A 27,269-nucleotide genomic window follows, 5' to 3' on the forward strand; every position below is an offset into this window, starting at 1 on the left:
AAATAAAAAGAGATTACTTAATCATACTTATTTTAGTATAAAAAAATCATTATCAACAAATATAAAAACTGGGATGTGAGTACACCAGCAGGGTTGGTCTGCTGGCAACAAATATACTACAACGAATTTTATTCAGTGAATACTCAGGTTCCTGTCTTGTAATAATCAAAATATAACAGAAGTTTCCAATTAAGAGTTGTTGGCGATGTGACAAATGGAGGAAAAACTGAACTTAAAGTTAAACTTCTGTTGCTCTTGGATTAAATTTCTTCAGGAAAAACTCTCCCAAAGCTTTTAACTACTTCCTAAAACAATGATACTTCCCATGCTTCACACTCCCCTTCCCCTTCCGAGACTCTATTCCTAATCAATTCCAAGGTAATTCAAACTTCAGTTTGTCTTTGTCATAAAGTGACGTCACCTATAAATTGGGATTGGAGGCCTAGTTATCCTTATAGGACTCTTTCTAGGACTCACCATATACATGACAGGCCAACCTACAGCTGTTTCTTATTAACTGAATCAAATGATAATTATGATAAAATAGTTTAAAATGCTTCTCTCCTCCTCCTCCCTAGAAATGGCAGAAATATGCAACAGGGATTTATAAGACCAAGTCTATAACACACACACACATTTTACATTGGATGTGGTACATATTTTTTCCAACTTTCATAACCCTTTGAGTACTGAGCTTTCAAAAAGACCAGACACAAAAAACTTGTTTTGGTTTCAATATAGAAGATAAATATTTCCAAATATTATTGGATAAGATTCATCATATATAAAGGGTCAAGGTGTAACAATATAGAACGTGAGGAAAAAGCAAATAATTAGAGATATTACCATAAACCTGATTTAAGCAAAGTGGAAAAGTAGAGAAAATAGTCATAGGAACACAGATAACAAAGCACCAAAAATATGGAACACAGAGTGACAGGAGCATGGAATGGGAGAAAACTAATGTTAGAGAATGGGGGAAAAGGGATCAAAGAAAGAAATTTTTTAAAGTAATACATCATTGAAAAGTGATCTTACATTTCAATCTGTTAATCTTCTAAAGAATTAAAGTTGAAATTCATAAACAATGTAGAGGCAACTAGCCATGAAAAAATGAAACGGTTCTAACCAAGTCTACATTTCTTTTTTTCAGAAAGTGGCTGAGATGTGACCAGTCAGTCTTCTCAAGAAAATATTATTTTCAAGTTGATTATTTCAATGTAGACATACTGGCTATTCTATTATTTGATTAGTTACCCCTTACTACTCACAAAAAGGAAAAATTAACTAGCAATGAATGAGAAGCTTTGCTTTTGCTCAAAAAGAGGGACATTTAACAACAAAATCTGGTTCTATTTTCTTAAAGTCAGTCCAATTCAGTTTTAATAAAACATTAATTTAAGAAAACAAATTCTATAATCTGACAGACCTTATTTTCTACAAAGCCAATGATAACTTTTTAACACAAATTTTACTTGAAAAGGAGTGGTGTAATTTAATGAAATTCTAGTCAAAGACTATTTTAACTCTGAAAATTCCGATAAATATTTTTTTTTCAAACTATTCCAAAATACAGGTGAAGTGATTTTACATTGCCCTTTCTTTGTATAAATGATATCCTACCCTAACTAAAAAGAAATACAGAGTAAAACATTCTGGATGACTGCTGAAATACATTTCCTTTTCTCATTTGCTTTATTCTTCCCAAGGATAAAGCCTTAATAGAAATAGACCACTTACCACTGACAAGCAAACTTCTCACTATCTATTTCCACTATTCCTGGAGGTGGAGCAACATGCTGTGCTACAACTGCTCTGGAAGCTAAAGAAAAAAATACATTAGCTACATCATTTTTTAAAACTATAAGCCATATTTAGTTAATGGATACTGAACCAATTAATATTGACAATGAATACCTTTTAAAAAGGTGTATAAACATATTGAAAATATACAAATTTGAGAAAGAAACTTATAATGGAGCACATATTATACCAGGCACTATCTTAGATGCTTCACACAAACTATTTTTTCAACCTCGCAATCATCTGAATAATAACGATAATATGGATTATTTCGCTAATATAAACTCTATTTTTTCCATTGTCAGACACTGAGTTTTAACTTTATCTATATTACCTTTCTTAATTCTGTGAGGTGGGAACCTGAGACTCAAAGTGATTAAAATAACTAGGCGAAGGTCACACAGCACATCACATCAATAAATAAGCATCTCTCAGTTTAGTTACAGAAGCAGATTGCATCACAAATAATTTCACTTCTGAATTTAAAAGATTAACATTAACTCTATAAGTGGCATATATAAAATTTCTGGGTATGATGAACAAATAGCTAACTTCTATGTTGGAACTAATGAAAACAAGAAAAATAAGAGATAATATAAACTTAGTCATATTACAGTAAGTTTATAATAAAATATGAATCTTACATATTTATAGATAAAAATTATACTGTTTCACCATTGAATTAGCATTATTAACTTATACTTTTTAAACCTACAAAATGTATCTACTTTTTTTCAGGTGACATTTTAGCAAAACTTCTCAGAACCCTCAAAAAAAAAAAAACAAATGAATTTCTAAATTATGGGAACTAGAGGAGCCCCACAGCTCAGCCCAACCTGTGAATGATCTGAAGCGATCTTGACCTTTGTCTGATGAGACCCCAGGCTTCCACTGGGATACAGCTAACAGCAGCCGGCCAGTTGTAAATATTTATTCTGTATTAAGCCATTTATATTTATGTGATTTGTTTTAATCTTCTATATAGTTCTAAATTTAACTGTCCCCGTTTTGCAAACGAAAAAATTAAAGCTCAGAAATTAAGTTCACAAACGAACACATGATGGAAATAGCAGAGCTAGAGATAGGGTGTAGCTGGAAAGCCTTCTTTTAGGGGTGCTGAATTTGAATTCAGGTCTGTCACATTTCAGAAGCCATATTGTGATATTCTGCTTCTTAATAGAACATAATAATTAGAACCAAAATTATTTTCCTTGGGCAACCCCAGCCTATCTTTTTTCTTCTCTAACTTGATGACACTGTTACAGAAAATACCCTTCTAGGGCCTAAACCTATGTAGAAATCTCCCCTTTTCATCATCAATTATACTCGCAGAGTATACCCTACTCTGATGAAATCTGAATCAAATAACAACCTATTGCAGGAAACATTAGAAACTATGTTGAAATTATGAGAAACTTTATAAACAATGCATAAAGAATGATACAGCCTCAATTAAATTAAAAGCATAAACCTGAAATGTATAATTACTATAAAAGTGGCTACAAAATGAAAAGCATTGTCCTCAGGATACCTGAAGACATTCCAAAGGATACAAAGGCACTTATACTTTAAGAGGAATCAATTTTCAGATACTCAAAGTTTTGTATATATTCCCTCCTAAAACTGCTTTGCCTGAAAACATGACCTCCTCTTTGATGACTGCTCTTTAACCATCTTGGAATAAGAAGCCTTAACTCTCACCCATCCTTTACAGCACTGTAAGATACAGTTAAATGCATGACTCTGGAGCCAGAGGCTGGCTCTAAAGTTCCATCACTCACTAGCTGGAAAAGCTATTTAACCTCTCTGAATATAAAATGGGGAAAAGTAACAATACATTGACCTCACAGATCGTCATGAGGATTAGAGGAGTTTATATGTAAGTCACTTAAAACAATGCCTGGCACGTAAGTGTTACTATGTTAGCTACGATGATGACGACGATGGTGTAAAAACCTCTGGAATACCAAAGGGAGAAGTGGAAATATTAGTGTCCACAAAACTTCTTTAAACCAAGGTATTAGGGTAGGGCTTCTGGTCTATCCCAGTGTTTTATATATTATAGTTAAGGGCAATGTAGGGCATTAGAAATTGGGTATTCTGGCCCTTTGGTGTGTTCTGAATTCAGATATATTATAAAGTGATGACAATTTTTGCTTAATGTCCTTTCCTCCTCTATCCCTCAATTACTATCAAAGAGTGCATTAATTTTGAGACAATCTTGTGTAAGTAAAGCATTCAGATATTTTAAAGTAATATTGAAGGTGGTGGCATCTTATTTCATTCACATGACAAACTCATGACAAGTTTAACTATCTCAGAATTCTGAAATAAGGAAGGTATCAATGGGAACACAAAGTAACATCTTTTCTTGGATTGAAAAATAAGGTTGGACTTTTTCTAAATAACAAATTGAGGCAAGACACTTTTGATAATAAAGACTAACTTTAACCGTTAGATTATGTGGCAGACATTTTCTATAACTGAATGAGGTAAATCTCCAGTGCCAAGACTTTGACAAAAATGTATTCATGCACATGATAAAAAGCTATGTAAATATTCCTAACCCAGTGGTCCTCAAAGTATAGTGCCCTAACCTGAAGCATCAGCATCTCATGGGAACTTGTTAGAAATGAAAATTCTCCGACCCATCTGAATCAGAAATTCAGGGTACGGAGCCCAGAAATCAGCACTTAAGCCCACTGGGTGACTCCGATGCACCATAAAGTTTGAGAACCACTGTGCTAACACTTCCTGAATATATTAGGTTAAACAAGGTACATCTAAGTAAAAGAGCAGCAACTTATAATTTAGTCATATCTTGTTAATATCTTTTTGATACATTTTCAATAAACTTAAAAGTAAGTATGTATAATGACTGGGCAACAAATAATTTTACAAGTCAAGTACTGTTAATTCTTTGATTTCAACCAAAACAAAGGAGAACTCAAAATGTCAGAAGATCATTAAATACAATTTTAATAATTTTTAGATAATTCTGAAGAAATTTAAAGAATTTTAAGTTCTACCCTCATCTATTTATTGATGTGAACTAGATTTCCAACTTAAATCTATAAAAAGGAAAAACAGATAAAATTAATGCTGAACCCAATTTTATTCTAGCAATAAAAAATATTCATTCAGGGCTTCCCTGGTGGCGCAGTGGTTGAGAGTCCGCCTGCCGATGCAGGGGACACGGGTTCGTGCCCCGGTCCGGGAAGATCCCACATGCCGCAGAGCGGCTAGGCCCGTGAGCCATGGCTGCTGAGCCTGCGCGCCCGGAGCCTGTGCTCCGCAACGGGAGAGGCCACAACAGCGAGAGGCCCACGTACCACAAAAAAAAAAAAAAATTCATTCAGCGACACACTAGAGTAATACTTTCCAGAGAACAAGGGGAAAAATGTCTTGTCTATCTCATTAAGAGATGTACTTCCAATAATTGTATCTTTTATTTAATAATTATTTACAAAAATCTGTAATATATTTACTATTGATTTATGTACTATTACTAAAACTTGTAACAATAAAATAAATTTTTAAACACTTACAGCTTTACAACAGAAGCCTGAAAAACTTTAAATTAAAATGTCTAGGTAAGCATTGATAGGGTGGTGGATATGAGTTCAAGGAGAAAGAGGGATAGTATAAAATTTCTAATATTACGAGTTTGTGTTATTTTTTAAATGGATGGTGGTAAGCATCAATATTCCACTGGATACAAAAAGTGTTGTAAGTTTTATTTTGAAATATCAATTTAATATACACAAAAACATATTATTTGCAACTATTTAAATTATGACAAAGAAATTCAGATGTCAACTTAAAAATGGGTGAAAGGTCATGCAAGTTTTCATAGTGATGAGCAGAAGTGAGCAAAAAGTTTGAAGATGACCATTCCATGAGAAAGCAGTATTAAACAAACTATGGGGGGAAAAGCCAAACTGTAAGTGTTTTAACTAATCAAACAATTCAGAGTTGTCATTCACGATGAGCAAATAATAAAGTGCTCACCAGCTCAAAAATGAACTCTTTTAGGTTCTCAGAGGCCTATTCAAACTTCTATCAATGACTTACTACTACGCAAGCAAGCCACAACTCTCAATACTTAATTTTATCCATTTGCCAATGAGGATCAACTCTTAGTTTGGGGGGTGGGTTCATTTGTTAAGGTCACAGGTCAGCAATAAGGCAAAAAATAGTAGTTTTCATCAAAATTACCTTTGAATATTCTTCAAATGACCCATTATAGTTCAATGTATCACTGACAATCTATTAATTCCACTCTTTGTTGAACAGTTTCTCTATGGCCCTCAATTAACTTAATCTTTTAAATTAATTTAAAAGTTTCTCCTTTAAGAATAAAAGTATACCCCCACTACCCACTTAACTGGCAGTATGAACTGTTTCATTTCCTTTTCAAGGTTGAGAAATATTAATTTCTGATCATCGATTCTCCAATATGTATTGGGCTCTTTAACATCTACTGCCTATGGGTGAAAGCTCACTGAATAGATCAGCAGTCAGAATTACCTACTTATTTCATGCCTTCTATTACTGTCCAGTTCTGTTAGTTGAATTCAAGTAAGTTAAATGCACATATGATACAACTCTACCATATACTGCAGAAAGACATAATGGAAATCAATGAGATATGCGATACATATTACATACTTTGTGTAAATAGAGTATACAATTTTGATAATATTAAATGAGAGGAGAACAAGACAGCTGGAGAGAGATGAGGAGAGTCTGAACTGAGTCATAAGTACTGGCAATCAAAAAGGCCAGATAGAGTATTTAGGAAGACTCAACAAGATTTGGTGATTAAAAGAATGTGGTAGTTAAAGATTAAGGATAATGAGATTTTTGTTTTAAGGATAGTGGGAGAGGTTGAGAAAGATCTAAATGTATTTCTAGGCTGAAGAAGCAAGTAAAGAAAAAGAGGTTTAAGATATAGGAATGAGTAGCTGGGAAAGACTGATATTCAGAGTACAGATTCAGAAGTAGTTAACATCTCTTCCTGACACAAGGGGATGAAGGAGAATGAGTTCAGATACTAATAAGTTTATAAGGCAAGGGGGAAGAAGTTGAAGAAATTCATGCCACACAGCTCCCAGAGTAACTACAAAGTGTTAAGATCAACTGAGAAAGTGAGCATCCTCCATTAAAAAACAAGGAAAGAGAAATGTCTTGGGAATGGTAAGAGAGCAGGTGAGGTGAAAGATGGACTGTTTTTGTTAGGACAAATGAAGGTGGAGAACAAAAAGGCTGAGAGTGCTAAAATATAAAAATTGTAACTCATAATGAACCAGGAGAAAGAAGTCCAAGAGCTGAAGGACAGGTCCGAATTCTAATTAAAGATATTTGAATTAAATAGCATTGACCCATGGGATCCTAGGAAGGGTGCACAAGTACAGGTATATACACATGTATTAGCATTTGTATACACATGCACACATGTCTGATCCTACTGATTCTGTGGTGTTTGGTCCAAGATTTAGAAATAATAGGGGTATTATACTTATGTATTCTGATGACCACCTGAGAGAATTATAAGGCAGCATATGATTAACCCAATTCCTGGTCTATCAATTTCCAATGACTGAAATCACAAACCCATTAGGGCACTTAATACTTTCACAGTTGTGAATAATATCTAATCCCTCACACTACTCTAAATCCTTCTCAACTTCATTTCTCTATTATACTATTCTTCCTCTGTGCTCACGTTGATCCTGCTGCTCCTGGAATGTATAATGTCTAAGAAATTAAAGTACATACTCAATTCTCATTTAGGCTACTCTACTATAAAATATCAGTTCCCTGTGCTGCATATTTAAATTTATCTGTAGTATTAAATCTGACATACCAATAACCACACTGAAAAAGATTATACAAAAACACTAACCTGGGGCAGATGCTACATGGGTCTGGGTTTGGACTTGCTCTACAGCTTGTGGCCTAATTTCAGATAAAATTTGATGACTGGAACTTGGATGTTCGACGAGTTTTACTGCAGCCAGTGCATCGGGGCCAAACATCTGAATATCCATGGAAACCAGACACACTAACATGTCTAAAATAAAAACCAACAGTTATTAGTCAATAATATTGTAAAACAATGACATCGTTGAAAAACACATGCTATACATATATAAAACGCTGCTTCTCAAATGCCAGTCTGTGAATCATTGTACATCAGAATTATCTGTGGATCCTTAAAAAAGATTTTTAGGCTCAATCTCTGAAGACTGATTTAGAAGCTCTGGAGTGGCTGTTAGCTATCTTCATTTTTAAAAAACTTCCCAAGTGATTCTGATGTGTAGTCAGATTTAGGAACCACTGATAATGGAAAGTACAGCTTAATTTCTCAATAGTAATACTTTTCAAGCCAAATCTTTATTAACTCTGATTTTAATATTTATGTCAAAGAAAGAAATCATTTGAATCACTGAGTAAAATGTTAACATGACTTGTTTTAGTAAGTATGTTTAAAACTGACAACCCATTGAACTCATTGAAGGTGAGTTCAATGATTTTGAAGATAATAGCACTACTAGCATTTCTAGGAAGAGAAGGAAGCTTGTTCCACTCAGCTTTAGTTGCTTAATAGTAGCAGCTGACCACTTGAAACAGATGGACCTGCCCCCCAGAGTCAGACATAGCCATCTTGTTGATTTCAAATTTAATATATAGTAATAGAAATAAAGAGAAGAAGTAAAGATTACTGATAGCCACATGCATCCTGGTTTACACATAATAGAAGTCTCTTGCTTATCTAAAATAGACAGAAAGAATAACACAAACAAGCGTGTCTGAAAGGGTAATGACTCCTCAAAATAAACAGTAAACCCCAAATATCAATTGTGATTTTTTACAGCAACCACATTAAATATATTTTCCTTAATAAAGAAAATAACTTAAATGCTTTTTGTGGTTTAGTCTTACCTATGCTCTTTTCTACTTTTGCAATTTTTGTGCAAGCTACATCTCCCATTTCTGTGAGCATATATAGCACCTCAAGTGTTGAGATTACGAGCAGCACATCAGGTAAAGTGAGATGACAAATGATCTCTCTGTATGAGTCCTGATCGACATATTCACAAATCAAAACACCATTATCCTCTGCTTTGCAAAGATTTCCCAAAATTTCCATGCCTGAAAAGCATACACACACAAACATGTATTTGTCTTTTAAAAGATGATAAAAAGCTTGTGTACTTTAGACAATGAGAAACTTAAGTGAGCGCTTACCCCTCATCTTTAAAAATCTATCCCTTGACATCAGGCATTTTGTAACAGTATGAAACATCAGATGAGTAGTTTTGAAATCAACAGGATCCAATAAAAGCTGGAAAAAAAAAAAAGGACACTACTGTTTAGGTAGGCTTCTTCCAATTTAGATCCAAATGTATATTTCAAATTTAATAAAAATGAGCCGAACAATGTTACGTAACTTTAAAAAATGTAATTACTGTGAGAATAGCCATCAATGAATCTGGAGCATCATTTCAAATATTTCTCTTTTTCCACAAAAGTGTGTAATACCTTTAGGCAAAAACTATATGTAAGCATTTAATATTCTATAATTATGGCAAATATAACAATCCCACATCCTAAAATTTTAAAGTAAATATTGTGCTAACTATAAAAACTGTTTTAAGCTACTGTCACATGCTTACCTCAGCTGCAATATTTCCTAATGTGTCAAGGCCTAATTGCCTTAGAGAAATAAAATGACTATGTGCAGAAAGTAATAGGAAACGGAGACAGGTACGATTAGCTGCCAAGAGCTTAACATTGCCCTCCTCAAAGGAAAGATTTCGCAAAATCACTGCAATCTGAAGTACCCGTTGTCCTTCAATATCATTAATGCCCAGCTTTCGAGGTGGATGAAATAAAGATTCCCAAATCCATTCTCCTGATGTACCTTCTACAAGAGAAGAAAACATATTTTACTTAAACTGATATTTCACTTATTATTATTGATATTTCAAAGTTATTTAAAATATTTTCTCATTGACTTACCATGAGACTTGTTTCTGTCAGAAATGAGGTCACGTACTTCATTATCATCAACAATGTCTTTCCAAAACTGTAATGAGAAATTATTACACTTAGTTCTGACAATTTGAAATAACTATTCTATTACTTTAAAAATAGTCACACATACTAAAACTATAATAGTTCTACTATTTTTAGTTCAAGTAGATATCATTGTATTCTATGTACTTAGTTCTTTGACACAAATGCTAGATTTTTCTATAGTTCAAAGGTGTCATTTTGGCCTAGGGCCCACAGATCCCTAAAAGGTCTGTGAAAAATACAGGGCATCTATGAACATGAATGAGGAGAAAAAAATGACATCTTCATGTTCATTAACCTCTAACTAAAATTTAGCATTTCCTTAGCATTTTCTTCAACTCTGAATGTTAGAAAACGAACCACAGTAGTAATAGCAGAACCTCTGACACTGTCACCGATATGAATCAGATATTTTCAGATCACTTTATAGCTATGGAAAATATCTAGAAATAGTGTTTATGCTCATCAGTACTTAAAAATTATGATAGTCATTAATCCCATTAGTAAACTGCATACAGTCACAGTATTCCTATTTACAGACTCCTGAGACATAGCTGGCTTGCTACTGAGTAAATCTACATCTAGAAGAAAATCAAACAGCAAGTGGTGAAGTATTTGTGTTCACAAATTTGTAACCCAGATATTTAGGTTTCCTTTCCAGTATTCCATACCAACAAACTGTTTTTTGACCCGTAAGACAGAGGAAATCAGTCGAAATCCACTGCTTAATATTTTTCAGGCTAAGAAACAATTGCCTATATATTAATATGTCTATACAAAATGAACTTTAATTTTAACTTTTCTATGCCATTTTATCTTGTTACTTCCCTACGAATGAAGAAGCACATGGGCCATTAGTTCACTGTTTATTTCTAAACATTCTGATGTATTTTCTAAATGATTGTATTTTAGTTTTGGGAATTAAAGTTCCTTTGCATTTAAAGTTACTGATCTGAGAAAAAGTCCACCACCAGAATGACTCACTGCAAAAAAACTCATGATAAAAAATGTTTGGTAACAATAAAAAAGAACTAGGCATATGAAGGAATAAGACAATATTCAATAACCAAGAAAAAACGGCCACAGGATTTTCAAATAATAAAGATATCAGAGTGGAATTTTAAATGATCATGGAAAATAAACAAAGAAATAGAAGATAAAATCGAAAAGTTTGGCACGTAAGTAGAAACTATAAGAAATAGCTAAATAGAAATTCTAGAACTGAAAATAAGAACTCAATGGACAGATTTAACAAAGAATTAGAGTCAACTCAAGGAAGAATTAGTGATTGGAAGAGATGGCAGAAAAAAATACCAAGTTAGAAGCATAAGGAGACAAAAGGATGAACAGAATAAAAGCATTCAAGACACATACAGTGAAAAGTTCTAACATAAAATTAATTGTAGTTCCTGAGGAAAGACAGAAAGAATGGGCAAAAACAATATTTGAAAAGACAGGGTCGAGAATTTTCTAAATCAATTGAAAGATGCCACACCATAGATTTAAGAAGCACTCCAAACTCCAAGAAAAGATAAATAAAATGTGTAGGAGCATGATAATAAAATTCCTGAAAAGCAAAGACAAAAATCTTAAATGCAAAGGTGGAAAAAGGGACAGATAACCTTGAAAAAGACAACTAAAATTACAAGAAACTTTGTAAAAGAAATAATGGAAGCCAGAGGACAATGGGATATTTTCAAAGTGATGGAAGAAAATATCTGCCAAAGTAGAATCTTTACACAGTGAAATTGCTCTTCAAGAATAAAACTGAAAGGGCTTCCCTGGTGGCGCAGTGGTTGGGAGTCCGCCTGCCGGTGTGGGGGACGCAGGTTCGTGCCCCGGTCCGGGAGGATCCCACATGCCGCGGAGCGGCTGGGCCCGTGGGCCATGGCCACTGGGCCTGCGCGTCCGGAGCCTGTGCTCCGCGACGGGAGAGGCTGCAGAGGTGGGAGGCCCACGTGCCACACACACACACAAAAAAGAATAAAACTGAAATAAAGACATTTTCTGACAAATGAAAACTGAGAAAAATATCTTCAAACCTGCACTGGGAAAAAAAATGCATGAAAAGGTAGATGTGATTTAAATCAAAATAAATGCTGAATAAATAAAATACTAAAAAAAAGTCTTATGGGTAAAAATATATATAAAATTAAAATCTATGAAAAATGCTTGGAAGAAAATTTTGCTCAGGCCGTAACAGTACTGCAGTAGTCATCTCATCATAAACCAATATATATAAAACAATTGTTTTCACAGACTGGGCAAGAGTAATGCAAAACTGTAATCACTGAAACATGGGAAGCAAATGAGGTGAGCTCAGTGACTGCCTCATATCTTTACATAAACACTCTTTCTAGACAACGATACAGAGATAATAAACCCAAGAGGTCATAGCAATTACTAAACTGAGAAGACATTATATATATATATATATATATGTATGTATATTTTCTCTCTCTCTCTCTATATATATATGTATATACACCCAGCTAATTCAGGTCCAAAAAAGACCATACCTTAGGAATAAAGATAAACTAGTCCTGTATTCGTCATAACAAAACTTAAAAACAACTATCCATATATTAGTTAAAAGCACGCCAGAACAATGTGCAACATTCTTGGAAGACACCAAAAAATAGACACTAAATAATGTAACAGTCCCAATACCTGTATCTAGTAAAAAATTACTAGATGTACAAAGGAACTGGGAAACATGACTCATAACTAAGGCAAAACTCAGTTTCAACAAAAAAAGACCCAGAAACAATAAAAATAGTGACACTAGCAGACAAGAACATTAAAACAACTATTATTAAATATGTTGAAGGATTTAAAGGAAAATATGAACATAACTAAGATGAATGTGGGACAATATAGAAGAGAATCAAATGGAATTTCTAGAGCTGAAAAACATAATATCTGAAATAAAAAAATATGACTAGATGGGCTTAATTGGAAAAGAGAAAATAAAGACATAACAATAGAAACTATTCACAATGAAGTACACAGAAAACAAAAAGGTCTAAAAACAATGAACAGAGCCACAGTGGCCTGCAGAACAGTTCCAGAAAAGCAGGAGGGGAAACAAAAAATTTTTGAAGAAATAACTGACAAAAACTTCCCAAATTTCATGAAAAATACCAAACGAAGAAGCTAAATAAACCTCAAGCAAAACAAAACTAACTAAATAAATATAAAAACCACAACAAGGCACATTAAAAATATCAATGACAAAGAGAACACCTTAAAAGCAGTCAGATACAACATATCACAAAAGGAAGAACAATAAGAATAAAACTAACTTATTGTCAGTAATAATGCAAACAACACGAAAATGAAATGTTACCTTTAAAATGTTCATAAAGTATAAATGGTCTGAATGCATTGATGAAAAGGAAGAAATTGTACACTGAAAGGCACACTGAAGGAAGCAGGAGAAGAAAGCCTCAACTATAAGCCATCTATAAGAAACACTATATATAAAACTACAGATGAAAAGCACAGTGATAGAAAAAGATATATGATGAAAACATTAACCATAAAAATGCTGGTGTTGATAAATAATATCAGACAAGAGACTTCAGGATAATGGAAATTACCAGAGGTCAGGGAGAATAATTCATAATGACAAATAAAATCATCAAGAAAATATAATAATCCTAAATGTACATGCCACTAATAATTGAGGTTCAAAACACATGAAGCAAAAACTGACAGAACTGATAGGGAATACAGACATTCATAATTATAGTTGATAATTCCAACACTCATCTCTTAAGAAATCATAGAACAATTATATAGAAAAGCATTAATGATACAGAAATCTTGAACAACACTGTCAATGATATCGATTTAATTGTTATCAACAAATATTATATCCAACAATAGTACAACAAACATTCTTTTCAAGCGTGCATAAAACATTCACCAGAAAGACCATATGCTGAGCCATAAAACAAGTCTTGATAAGTTTAAAAAAGATTGAAGTCATACAGAATATGTTCTCTGACAAAAATGGAATAATGCACAACAAAAGTAGTATATAAATCAAAAAATAAGAAAACAGAGATGGAGTTGTTCTATTGTCCCTGCAATTATCTAAGAAGAGGTAAAAGTGCTAACTTATTAAACTAGTAAGGATTAAAATATAATCTCTAATGAGAAAACAGAAAAAGTATATGTAAAAACTAAGTGGGCAGAAAACTGACTAATAAACAATACTCAGTCAAATCAATTCAAAAAAGGTAAGAAAGGAGAAGGAAAGAAAACAAACCCGAACAGGCAGGACATATAGAAACAATTCAGAGCATGGTAAATTTAAACATAACTGTATCAAAATTACACTTAATGTAAATGGAATAAATGCACTAATTTAAAAGCAAAATTTTGGGCTTCCCTGGTGGCGCAGTGGTTGAGAGTCCGCCTGCCAATGCAGGGGACACGGGTTCGTGCCCCGGTCTGGGAAGATCCCACATGCCGCGGAGCGGCTGGACCCGTGAGCCGTGGCCGCTGAGCCTGCGCTCTGCAACGGGAAAGGCCACAACAGTGAGAGGTCCGCGTACCGCAAAAACAAAACAAAACAAAAACAAAAAAAAAACCCCAAAGTTTTTCACACGGGGAAAAAAAACTGAAATATATGTTATTTACCAAAAAAACATTCATCTATAAGGATAAAAAAGACTGAAAGTAAAATATGAACTATATAGGGCTTCCCTGGTGGTGCAGTGGTTGAGAGTCTGCCTGCCGATGCAGGGGCCATGGGTTTGTGCCCCAGTCTGGGAAGATCCCACATGCCGCAGAGCGGCTGGGCCCATGAGCCATGGCCGCTGAGCCTGTGCGTCCGGAGCCTGTGCTCCGCAATGGGAGAGGCCACAACAGTGAGAGGCTCGCGTACCACAAAAAAAAGAAATCAATAAAAATAAAAATATGAACTATATAAACACCAACCAAATGGAAGCTGATATAGTTATATTGATATCAGACCAAAAAAAAAAGGATAAAGGAGACTTAAAGGTAACAAGGACACTTTATAATATGTTCAATTAACCAGAAAGATGTAACAACTATACCTGTGTGCACTAAATAGCCCATTCTCAAAATATAAAAACACAATTATTATAGAACTATAAGCTGAAAGAAACACATCCTCGATCAAACTGGGTGCTTTTAACATATGTCTCTTCATAAATGAAGAAATAAACAGCTGAAAAAGCCAGTACTTGCGAACTGGTTCATCTGTATCGTTTTTCTAGATTCCACATATATGCGTTAATATGAGATATTTGTTTTTCTCTTTCTGACTTACTTCACTCTGTATGACAGTCAGTTTGCAAGGCAGAAATAGAGACACAGATGTAGAGAACAAATGTATGGACACCAAGTGGGGAAAGCGGGGGAGGGGGGAAGGGAGATGAACTGGGAGATTGGGATTGACATATATACACTAATATGTATAAAATAGATAACTAATAAGAACCTGCTGTATAGCACAAGGAACTCTACTTCACTTCGCTGTACAGTAGGAACTAACACATCACTGTAAAACAACTATACCCCAATTAAAAAAGAAAACAAAGAGCCAGTACTGACGTGGAACTATTAAGTATCATGATTAAGTGTGTTGCTATAATTTGAAAAGATACATGCACCCCAGTGTTCACTGCAGCAGTATTTACGATAGCCAAGACATGAAAGCAACCTAAATGACCATCGACAGAGGAATGGATAAAGAAAATGTGGTACATATATATAATGTAATATTACTCAGCCATAAAAAAGAACGAAATAATGCCATTTGCAGCAACATGATGGACCTAGAGATCATAATACTAAGTGAAATAAGTCAGACAAAGAAAGATAAATATCATATGATGTTGCTTATATGTGGTATCTAAAAAAAACGGTACAAACAAACTTATTTACGAAACAGAAAGAGTCACAGATGTAGAAAACAAGCTTATGGTTACCAAAATCAAAAGCGGGGGGGGGGTATAAATTAGGAGATTGGGATTAACATATACACACTATTATATATAAAATAGATAACTAAAAAGGACCTACTGAATAGCACAGAGAACTCTACTCAATATTCTGTAATAACCTATATGGGAAAAAAATCTAAAAAAGAATGGATATATGTATATGTATAAAAGATTCATTTTGCTGTATAGCTGACACTAACAAAACACTGTATATCAACTATACTCCAATAAAAAATTTTTTAGAAAATGATTAACTGGGGCTTCCCTGGTAGCGCAGTGGTTGAGAGTCTGCCTGCCGGTGCAGGGGGCGCGGGTTCGTGCCCCGGTCCGGGAGGATCCCACGTGCCGTGGAGCGGCTGGGCCCGTGGGCCATGGCTGCTGAGCATGCGCGTCCGGAGCCTGTGCTCCGCGGCGGGGGAGGCCACAGCAGTGAGAGGCCCGTGTACCGCAAAAAAAAAACAAAAACAAACCAAAAAATGATTAACTGTGTTGGCTTAACTGACATATATAGAAACTTACACCCACCAACTTCAGAATACAGGCATACCTTGAAGATATTGCAGACTCAGTTCCAGACCATCGCAATAAAATGAACATCGTAATAAAGTGAGTCAGCACAAATTTGGTTTCCCAGTGCATATAAAAGTTATGTTTATACTACACTGTAGTCTATGAAGTGTGCAACAGCGTTATGCCTAAAAAAACAGTGTACATACCTTGAATAGGAAATACTTGATTGCTAAAAAAAATGGTAACCATCATCTGAACCTTCAGTGAGTCACAGTAGTAAAATCAAAGATCACTGATCACAGATGACCAAAACAAATATAATAATAATAAAATAATAATGAAAAAGTTTGAAATATTGAGAATTACCAAAATGGGACACAGAGACATGAAATGAGCAAATGCTGTTGGAAAAATGGCACTGATAAACTTGCTCATCGCAAGGTTGCCACAAACCTTAAAGTTGTAAAAATGTATCTGCAAAGCACAATAAAGTGAAGGGCAATAAAGCAAGATATGCCTGTGTATGTTATTTTCAAATACACATGGAGTGCTTATAAAATCTGATCAATGCTAAGCTACCAAATAAAGGGTGAAAACATTTCAAAGGTTTAAAATTATACAGAGTATGTTTCTCTGAACATACTGAAATACAGTTAGATATTAAGAAAAGGAAACTAGAAAATTTTTCATGTTTTTGGAAATTAAGAAAATTCCCTTCTAAATAATCTATGTTTCAGAGAGAAAATCATAATGGAAATATGAAGATATTTTTAAATGAGTTATAATAAAAACATGAAATATCAAAATTGGAAGTATAAAGTTAAATATGTGCTTGGATGGAATTTTATGGCTTCAAATGTATATATTAGAAAAAAAATTTTAAAAATCAATAACTGTAAGCACCAGCTCAAGAAATTAGAAAAAGTGAAGAAACTTAAACCCAAAGAATACAGTATGAGAATAAAATATAAATAGCAGAAATTAATGAAAACAGAGGTGATCATCTATTCATCTTCAACATACTGGTGTCTTCTTGATTTCATGTGATTAGTGACTATACTGACAAACACATTCCCCATTGTGACTGCATGTGTTACTTCAGTGTACTTTTTTGTGCATCTTACATTTTACTCACCAGTTTTCTGGAGTTATAGAAATTACCTGCTTAACTACAATCAAGAGACTTGGCTTTTAGTGGGTGGGGTAAGGACAGAATATAAAACTTTGGTGAGCTTGTAAAACTGGGAATTAAAAATGCAACTCCGTATCATGGTGGGAAATTTGAAGGTTTAATACCCTAAGAAAGGGAGACAAAAGGGATTGACTGTCTCTGCGTGAGCTTTCAGTTAAAAACAATCCATGATATGTTCACCACTAGACTGCTCCACATCTCCCATGGATTTGTTTTTACCATCAGAGTAATCAGAAAAATCTCCAATAAAAAAATTAATATAAAGTCATTCTGATCAGTATTTCCTTTCAAGTGACTGGCAAAAGCAACACAGAAGTGAAGAAATACTCTCCAACCAATCTGTACAAAAATCCTACAGAAAGAAATCTGCTGACATTTATAAACCAACATTATAAAACACAAAGGAATAATCCACCAAGTCAGAATCAGCAGAATCAGAGTTGCAGGAGGCTTAGACATTAGCATTATCAGGTATGTGTATATGTACATATCTTTAAGCTTTCATTTATATTTTACATATAAAATATATGATATATTCATGTTTATATATCATATATTTAATATATAATTTAATTATATTAATAAAGATATTTTAAATATATATTTTAAAAATTATAAAAGGAGAAGATCAAAAAGGGAAAATTTGAAAAAATACAATGAGAATTTCTAGAAATTAAAACACAGTGACTATAATAAAACTTAACAAACAAATCAAGTGGCATATTAGACACAGCTGAAGAGTGATTAAGTGAACTGAAAAAGAATCCTAAGGAAATTACCAGGACTGCTACTCACAGTCTGGGTATCCTTTGATTTACTGCTTTTATTACAGATTTATCATTCTCAGAAATCTATGTATAATAACTAAAAACTTTACTTCTGTTTATTAGCTATTCTAAACAATTTTTTACTCAAGTTAATCACAATTTGTATATAAAATAAGCAACCATTGACCCTTGGCCCTTGGCTACATGTAATTCAGTGGTTCAACATTTTATTTTACGTGAATTACCTTAACAAAATCTCTATCAGTCTTCTCCTTCCATTCTTCTCCAAATACAGTAGAAAAGGATCCTAAAGCTAAAAGAATAATAGTGTATTCAGTAAAATGAAATTATTTCTTTCACTTAGTTCCTTAATAGGTAGGTTTGGAAAAACAGTAAAACTACATTTTAGGATACCTTGTTCATTAAAAATTGTTTCATAATAAATGATAGAAAGTCATGATAATTTCTTTTGAAATACTGTTTTTTTAAATTATAGAATTTAAAGAAAGTTTATGTCACTACAATCTAAAAATACACAACTCACTTTCATAATAGTTATACAGACAATAAGAAAAAAATGAGGGTACTGTAATAGTTACTCTGCATTAGTTTTCATTTGTAGAAGAGAAACATATTAAAAAGTCAAACTGATGCTACTGCTATTAGATTGCCAAACTGTTATAACTTTAAATCTTCATAGTCATTTCAAAAAGAATTATGTAATTCATATTTGAAATATTAGTGGACAAGGCATTCTTTGGGAATAATTCCCACAATGAAATCTCCTTTAGGAAACATTCTCAGCTATAGCTCGTTTGTCTTTCTTGATAAAGTTATCAGGAGCAAAGTCAAACCATCTATTTTCAAAAGCTTCTTAATAACACCCTGCCCCCTCCGGACAACAGAGGTTAAGGTATATAGATAGATACATATAGCTTTTCTCTCCTCTGCGTTGCTAACTCATTTTGTCAGTTACAGGACCAGACAGTAAAGTTGTATAATATAAATGTCTAAGCTGTGACACAATAGGCATCTACCTTTAAAAATTAGGTAGGTACTTTCATCAACTACCTGTAATTATCTGTATTCTGTAATGAAAGCTATTGGTTTTCAAATGCAGAGAGAAAACTATGTATTGGCAATTTTTAACAGAAAAACTAGTTTTATGAATGTAATTCTTTAAAAAAACAAAAGTAAATCTCCTTAAATGGATGTGCTGTGACATGCATAACATATGGATATATTTTCTGTTGTAAAAGATTTAATGAATGTTTGCAGTCTTACCATGCCTTTAAGTATAGATCTAATATTTTTACTTAATATTGAGTTAAAGTTGTAAAGTACTTAGGTTAGAATAAGACTATTCATTGAAAAAGTACTAATAAGGGTGAAGAATGGAAACAGTTTAACATTATATTGGTATTAGGATCATGGGGACATGATATAAAGAACAGATTTGAAGTTTTTAATAAATAAATTTAACTACAGTGACCTAAAGAAGAATTTCATAAAACATCAAATTTATATAGACATAGCAGCTGAATCAGAAAAATGAAGTCCACACCCTACTAAAGAGACAAAATTTTGTTTGTCCTGAAGAAAACCTTATAAAGAAAAACTTCACTGGGAAAAGAATACTGAATGGAAATATAAGATGGAAAAATTAAATTTTTGTCACATGGAATTTTTATTATACTTCTTCAAATACATATATGTATAAACATTACACACCTTCAAAGAAAGTGGTATCTACATTTTCTCTCAATTAAAATTCCATGCCCTAAAAAAATTCAAAACCTCTCAAGAGCCTTATGAAATATGCCCATAATCAAATATACCCTTAATCTTCAAACTCAAAAGAATTATTTTCATAATGTAAAACCACTGTTTTAAGTATACGGTCTTCATAAAGTCCCTATGTACTCTGGAACTCTAAACTTCTAACTGCTGAAATAAAAGAAACATCCGTTAAACAGCATTTGCTAAATTATTAATGTTTTAGATTGCTACTCTACATAATAATTTAGTCTGAGATAAACAAAAACGCTAAAAAATGCAAGAAGATAAACTGGGTATAAAGAATGTCATGCCTCAGTGCATCAAAGCTGGTAAGCTCACTTTTATCATATATACAAATGTAATTCTTATTCAATGATTAAATGGTAAGAATTCACTAAAATTATTCTGGTCTGAGAATATTTACTATTTTTAAAAACTTCATTTTAAGATTTCTAAAAAAATATGAAACAATTTTAAACCATTCTATATTAAATGCTGAAAAATGTCTTTAAAAGATCAAAATGAAATATCAGGAAGCAAAGAAAATGAGAGTGAGATGGAAATCTACCAAATTTAGATCTTCAAAGTTACAATACAAACTGATAAGTGCTAATCTTTTTTCCTCCTCCAAGTAACCAAGAATAGTTTCTGGCAGGGTAAGAAACTCATTTTCATTTTTGTTTAATTTCAAAATGTCTTCATACAAAATAAGTACATGTCAAATTGTAAGGACTCCTACTTAGGAAATTCCCTGGTGGTCCAGTGGTTAGGACTCCGTGCTCTCACTGCCGAGGGACTGGTTCAATCCCTGGTCAGGGAACTAAGGGACTGGTTCAATCCCTGGTCAGGGAACTAAGATCCCACAAGCCGTGCGGCATGGCCAACAACAATAACAACAACAACAGCAACAACAACAACAACAAAGGAATCCTACTTAGATAATCCCAAATAAAAGTATGTTTGAAAATTATACTACTGACCCAAATTACAGAAAAATGAACTCATTTGCAAACACATCACTGTTTAAACATAAAAATACTCATGAACCTATGAAATATTACATGAAATTCTCAGACTATATCTACTGTTCTATATAGTTTCCTATATGATAATTTCAAAATATATCAATACCTTAATCCATTAATAGAATATACTTCTGACAAAAGAAGTTACATGGTATTGGGGTAGAAGGAGGGTTGAGAAGCAAGAAAAAATTTTATGTCAATAACATTCAGCTGACATAGAATATTTTAAAAAGAAAAAATATAGCAGGAAAAAATTTTAAAACATATTTTCTAAATCCCTATTAAACTAGGGATTGCTAGTTAAATTGCTCAATTAAAGAATTGAGCAATTTGGTCTGAAAAGTAACCTAGATTTGAGATAATTACACAGAAAACAAAGAACGTGATTTATAAAAACCTACAAATAACAAATCCTACGAGTAAAAAAATACGAAATACTTGATCATTCTTATTTTGATTATGCAGCAAATTTTCAAATTCATTGACCTAAATTGTTTAGTTAAAAATTATAACTACACACCAGCAGAAACAGACTTCAGAAAACAATTTCTTCCAGGTCCTATTTTTCGCTATCAGAATTTTGTATCAAACAATTTTCTCAAATCAACAAACCCACATTTACTATAAGAAAAATACAGCATTTTAATTTCAAAAGCTCTAGTGAGGCTTTTATTATTCAAAAATATAAGGTTAAAAAAAATCCAAACATTCATTATTTTAAATAATACATTTAATATCGGGCTTCCCTGGTGGCGCAGTGGTTGAGAGTCTGCCTGCCAATGCAGGGAACATGGGTTCGAGCTCTGGTCTGGGAAGATCCCACATGCCGCGGAGCAACTAGCCCCGTGAGCCACAATTACTGAGCCTGCGCGTCTGGAGCCTGTGCTCCGCAACAAGAGAGGCCGCGATAGTGAGAGGCCCGCGCACCGCGATGAAGAGAGGCCCCCGCTTGCCACAACTAGAGAAAGCCCTCGCACAGAAATGAAGAGCCAACACAGCCATAAATAAATTAATTAATTAATTAAATTAAAATAATAATAATACATTTAATATAACAAAAGGAAATAAAGAATGCTAGTATATTGCCTAATGAAAAGTACTTTCCCCCTTAAAAACCTTTAAAAAAAATCTATAACACCTTTAATACAATGATTATACAAAACATTAAGGCTAAAACTTACTGTCATCAAACACCCCGGCATTAGCAAGCAATAAAGTGATGATTTTAGGGTCTTTTTCAAGTTGCATGACATGTTTGCTTTCATTTGATAGGAGAGTGCATACATTAATAGCAAAGTCCACTTCATTTGGGAGTCCAGATAATAGTGAAAGCACCAATTTATTATAATCATTTGGCGAATTGAAGTCCATAGACAGCCCATAACTTTGACGCAGATAATCTAACAAAGACAAAAACGAAAACACTGTTAAGTATATCAAGGATTAGAAACCTTTTACGGTTAATATCTTCTGAATACAGGACAGAAGTTTGTTTTCTTTTATAAAATATAAACTGAGTAGAAGTTTAGAGTTCAACTTTCTAAACTTAAGTGAAAATTACATTCCTCAAAAAGTATTAAAACATAAAAAATGTACATATTCTGTTGGATATCATTGCAAAATTACTATTGTATCTTTATTTTAATTTACCTTGTCTACATTTTTTATTCTTGTATTTCAAGGGACTTATTCCAATTTTTAAATACTATAAGCCAGAAAGACCGGTTCCTTTCAAATTTTTAACAATATCATGTTTCTAAACATGCTGCCAACCTTCTTTACCCAATTTTGGGAGGATTATTACTTGTTTAGGTCAGATTTGTTGCCACATAATATGTAAAATTCATGCTTTTTAGTTCTACAGTTCTATGAGTTTTGATAGTCTTTTAACCACAACCACAATGGAGATAGAGAGTATTTCTATCACCCCAAAGAAGTTTCTTTATGCTCCTTTGTAGTTGATCCTCTCTTCTATCCATAAACAACCACTGATCTACTTTATTTCAAAATGCCAATTAAACAGAATCACACAATATATATCTTTTTGTGCCTGATTTATTTCATTTAGCAAAATGCTTTTGAGGTTAGTATCCATTTTGATGTGTGTATCAATAGTTGGTTCCTTTTTACTGCCATAGTATGGCTGTAACATAATTTGTTTATCCATTCCCTAGTTGAAGGACATTTGGACTGTGTCCAGTTTTTAGCCCTTCTGAATACAGTTGCTGTAAACATTCACATACAGGACTTTGTGCGGACATATTTCTTCATTTCTCTTGGATTGCTGGGTCATACAAAGTGTATGTTTAACTTTGCAAGAAACTGTGAAACTGTTTTCCAAAGTGGTGGTAACATTCTGTCTTTCCACCAGCGATGTATGAGAGAGTTCCTGGTGCTGTACATCCTTGTCGGCACTTAATACTGTCAGTTTAAAATATTCTGAATATGAGTCACTTATCTAATATTTATTTTGTAAATATTTTCTCCCAGATAGTGAATGGTTTACCTTTTCATTTTCTTAACAATGTCTTGAAAGAGAAGTTTTAATTTTGATGAAGTGTGATTTATAAATTTCTACCTCTACAGTTCATGCCTTTGTGTCCTAACAAATCTTTTCCTAACTAAGATTTTATGTAGGAGAATTAGAACATTTTTAGAACTTTGAAGGTAGGGAAGATGGGATTACAGAACACTAATATATTTTATACTCATAATATATACATATTAAAAATGTTATATTTCTAGAAATACTGACTCTTAATTGGTGCAGTTTAGGCCTTGGCAGCTACGTCCTGAGACATATACCCCTAGTACATTTTTCACATAAAGATCTAATTAGTTTAATGAGAAAAGGCAAGAAACAAGAGTTAGAAAACTGCTAGATGAAACATTTCAGAAAAATATGGATTTGAAAAAAAATCTTTTTAAAATGTCACTAAATGGAATGCAAGTAGGAATCTATTGTCACAACATGCCAGAGAAGAAAATCATGTAAGAAACTTCTTCATTTCCCAATGTAGATATCTGAGACAACTCTTCAATTCTAAAATATTCTAGGAATTTCTCCAATAAGAAGTATCACAATACACTTATAAATGAATAAGACACCGATTCTTTATAATATTTAAGGTTGAACAATAATATGCTGTTCATTTTTTATAATCTTGAAAAGTAAAATTTCTTATAAATAACATAAATATCTGGGGAAAATGTAACATAACTTCCGTGAATTAGGGATTTTGATATTTCTATACCGCACAGTGGAATTGATCATGAGATGCCAAGTCTCAGCAATAATTAAGTTTTTAAATTCCACAAAATTTTCATGCAAATCTCTTCAATAGAAAACAAATTGGAACCTATATTCAACATCTGTCACAGTCTTCTTTATCTGCTTTCAATATGATCTTGGAATTGTTCTGTTTGCTACTGAAGAATAACAGATGCCATCATATACTCAATTCAATACATCCTTACGTGAATGACTTTGCCAAAAGTCATCTCCAATTAAAATAAGATGAATAAATATGATAATTATGAAAAGTCCTCTAATTATATGAGGCTTGGTAAAGATTCCTACGATAATATATGAGAAAATGCTTACAAGATTTTAAGAGCCTCCCTTCCCATCCCCAAGGAGGTATGATTAAATAGCTACAATGTTATAATGTGAATGGGATCGGAAATTTTCAACATTCTTGACTCAATGTTTATACAAACGCATCACTGCTGACAAACTAATTTAATCCGAGGTAATCTCTTTGTTTTCAGTTTAGAGGAAAGGGAGAATTGTTCCTGGAGTGCTGTTTACATTAAAGATACTAGACAGTACATTCTTTCCATTGATACTGGCAGTGATTGCTGTAGTTCAAATGTCTATAAGAATATGGGACATGTAAAGGAAAATTTTTGCTCAAATACAACTGATAAAACTAAAATAATACATCTTCCTGTATAAGCTCTCCCAAATTTATGTAACAAAAATGCAAATGGATAGGGTGCTTGGCCTCCTTTGACTGAAATGATTGAATTGGATTAAATGATCACTAAAATCCTTGCTAGCTCTAAAATTCTGCAATTCTATTAATTTCAATGAGTTGTCATGTACCAATTTTGCCTTTCATAATTCTTCTACTAAAGATATTGCAAATAAATTAAAAATCTTTAATTTAGAAACTAATTAATTTTTTAATTTTAAAGTGTAAGAGAAGATGAACAAAAAGTCCTTAGTAATCTACACTACAATTCTGCAGAACTGACTGTATCCAAATCAATACCAAGGAAGAAAGAATAAAGACGGAAACAAAAAGATTAGGTATTTATGGCATGGAAAAGTATGAAAAACTATGCAAATAAAACGACCATATTTTGATGCCAATACTTACTAATTCAAAGCAAAATCTATGAATACTTTTTTGGCCACTTCAAGTCACTGGGCAAAAGGCGTCAGTATCCTTAAAGGAAAATTTGGTCCCATATTCTATCAATGTACAATATTCTATCATGACAATTATGAGTAGAATTGCACTTCATACTAAATGCCAATTTATTATATTATGTTTCAAAATACTGTTTTAGAATACCTTTTCTTAATATCAACAATATAAGCATCTCTAGATAAAATACATTTATCCAAATACATTAATCTAAACCTATAAGAAGAGTAAGGCTGTATAATCAAAGATGTACACACAAATATTTTAAACATTCTTATTAAAATTTCCTAAGGCTCTTAATCTACCACCATGTAATTCTACTTTGGTGTTTATTTACACACACACAAACAGACACACACATATATATTGACAGCTATGAAGCTTACTATATTTCCTTAACGGCATTTGAAAAGAATCATCAGTGAAGGATTTGTTTTATATATTGATGGTCATGTTAATTTTTAGAACACTGTCATAATGTTGCTATGGCTCCTTCTAGAAAAATAAAAAGCACCTTCAAATTCATAAATGCTGCCCTGCAACACTACCTCTTTTCAGTTTGAATTAGATATATTGTAGTCTGATGTTCCCCAGCAAGTCCTAGTTTTTTTTCCTTTCATGAGTCCCCAATCCTGATTTTGTCAAACATGTTACATACGTTACATAACTACTCAGATTCTCCTTAAAAAAAAAAAAAGACATATGATAGCATATCACAAAGGAGTTATTGTAACACCAGATCAAGAAATTGTCATTCCCTTAAAAATTGTGTAGCTCTATCAATGATTTTCATTAGGCTTCTGAAATACCAGAAATATCTTTTTTTTTGAAGTAAATCATCTTTAATTAGGGGAGAGGGACAAAAAAAAAAAACTGATCCAGAAAAAAATTTCATTTTAAACAAGATCTAATGCAGAAATGGAGAAGCTGGAATAGACACCAAACTCTATTTAAGCTACAAGAATGGACAGTTCTGCTGTTGATGAAATATAGGAACAACACAGTTACAAGATGGTCTTAAAGGTCTTTAGTACAAGGTCTCATTCAATGTAGGAATACCCTCGATAACATCCTTGAATTAGATAATGGTCATTAGCTCTTTTTAAAAACAGGAAGCATATCACCTAACAAGTCACCCCATTTTATTTAATCAGCTTAAGCTATTAGTAAGATCTTCTACATGGTGACTTAAAATGTTCCCTTTTAACAGTAGTTCTTGAGGTAATAACTCCTCATTAAAGATAAAGCTAGATTTGGTTTGCACTCACCACTGCCACCACCCCTCCCAAGCCCCAACTATACAAAAGCATCAGATGAAAACCTCTTCTGACGGGAGATCACAGATTCTACGAGATTCTGTTTCCTCAGCTGATTGGGGAAGAAACAGAGTCAAATTCAACATGAAAGAAACTGAAAATAGATAATGGAAAATTTAAATCAGTGATACTGGCACAAACAAGGGAGCTTAAAACTAAGGATTACCTAAGAGATTGGTATTAGTACCAATGAAGAATAATAAAGATCTAGATAACTGTATATTTTATAAAGAACATACCCTTGAAAAAGATGTATCTCCTCTTTTTCAGGCCAAATGTTAGTGATTAAAGAAAAGAGATGCTTACCTCTTCAGAGCTCTCTTCCTAAGTATCACTGTCTCAACCCCCCGAGCCACAAACAACGGAACTCCC

At 33.1% G+C, this 27,269-nt stretch overlaps 1 protein-coding gene across 2 annotated transcripts in view; it reads right to left on the reverse strand.

The window, feature by feature from the left end:
• Positions 1-27,269, reverse strand: part of ARID2 (AT-rich interaction domain 2) — a 178,774-nt gene that overhangs the window by 55,907 nt on the left and 95,598 nt on the right. For both annotated transcript variants that reach the window (XM_030835321.2, XM_030835322.3), the window contains 8 exons: positions 22,327-22,545; positions 18,587-18,654; positions 9,832-9,898; positions 9,486-9,736; positions 9,058-9,154; positions 8,752-8,961; positions 7,712-7,879; positions 1,741-1,822 (listed from right to left, as the gene is read on the reverse strand). In XM_030835321.2, coding sequence (XP_030691181.1) covers positions 1,741-1,822; positions 7,712-7,879; positions 8,752-8,961; positions 9,058-9,154; positions 9,486-9,736; positions 9,832-9,898; positions 18,587-18,654; positions 22,327-22,545 — 1,162 coding nt within the window. The remainder of the gene's footprint in view (positions 1-1,740; positions 1,823-7,711; positions 7,880-8,751; positions 8,962-9,057; positions 9,155-9,485; positions 9,737-9,831; positions 9,899-18,586; positions 18,655-22,326; positions 22,546-27,269) is intronic.

This window comes from Globicephala melas, chromosome 10 (assembly GCF_963455315.2).
Source record: "Globicephala melas chromosome 10, mGloMel1.2, whole genome shotgun sequence".
In the NCBI taxonomy this organism is placed as follows: domain Eukaryota; kingdom Metazoa; phylum Chordata; class Mammalia; order Artiodactyla; family Delphinidae; genus Globicephala; species Globicephala melas.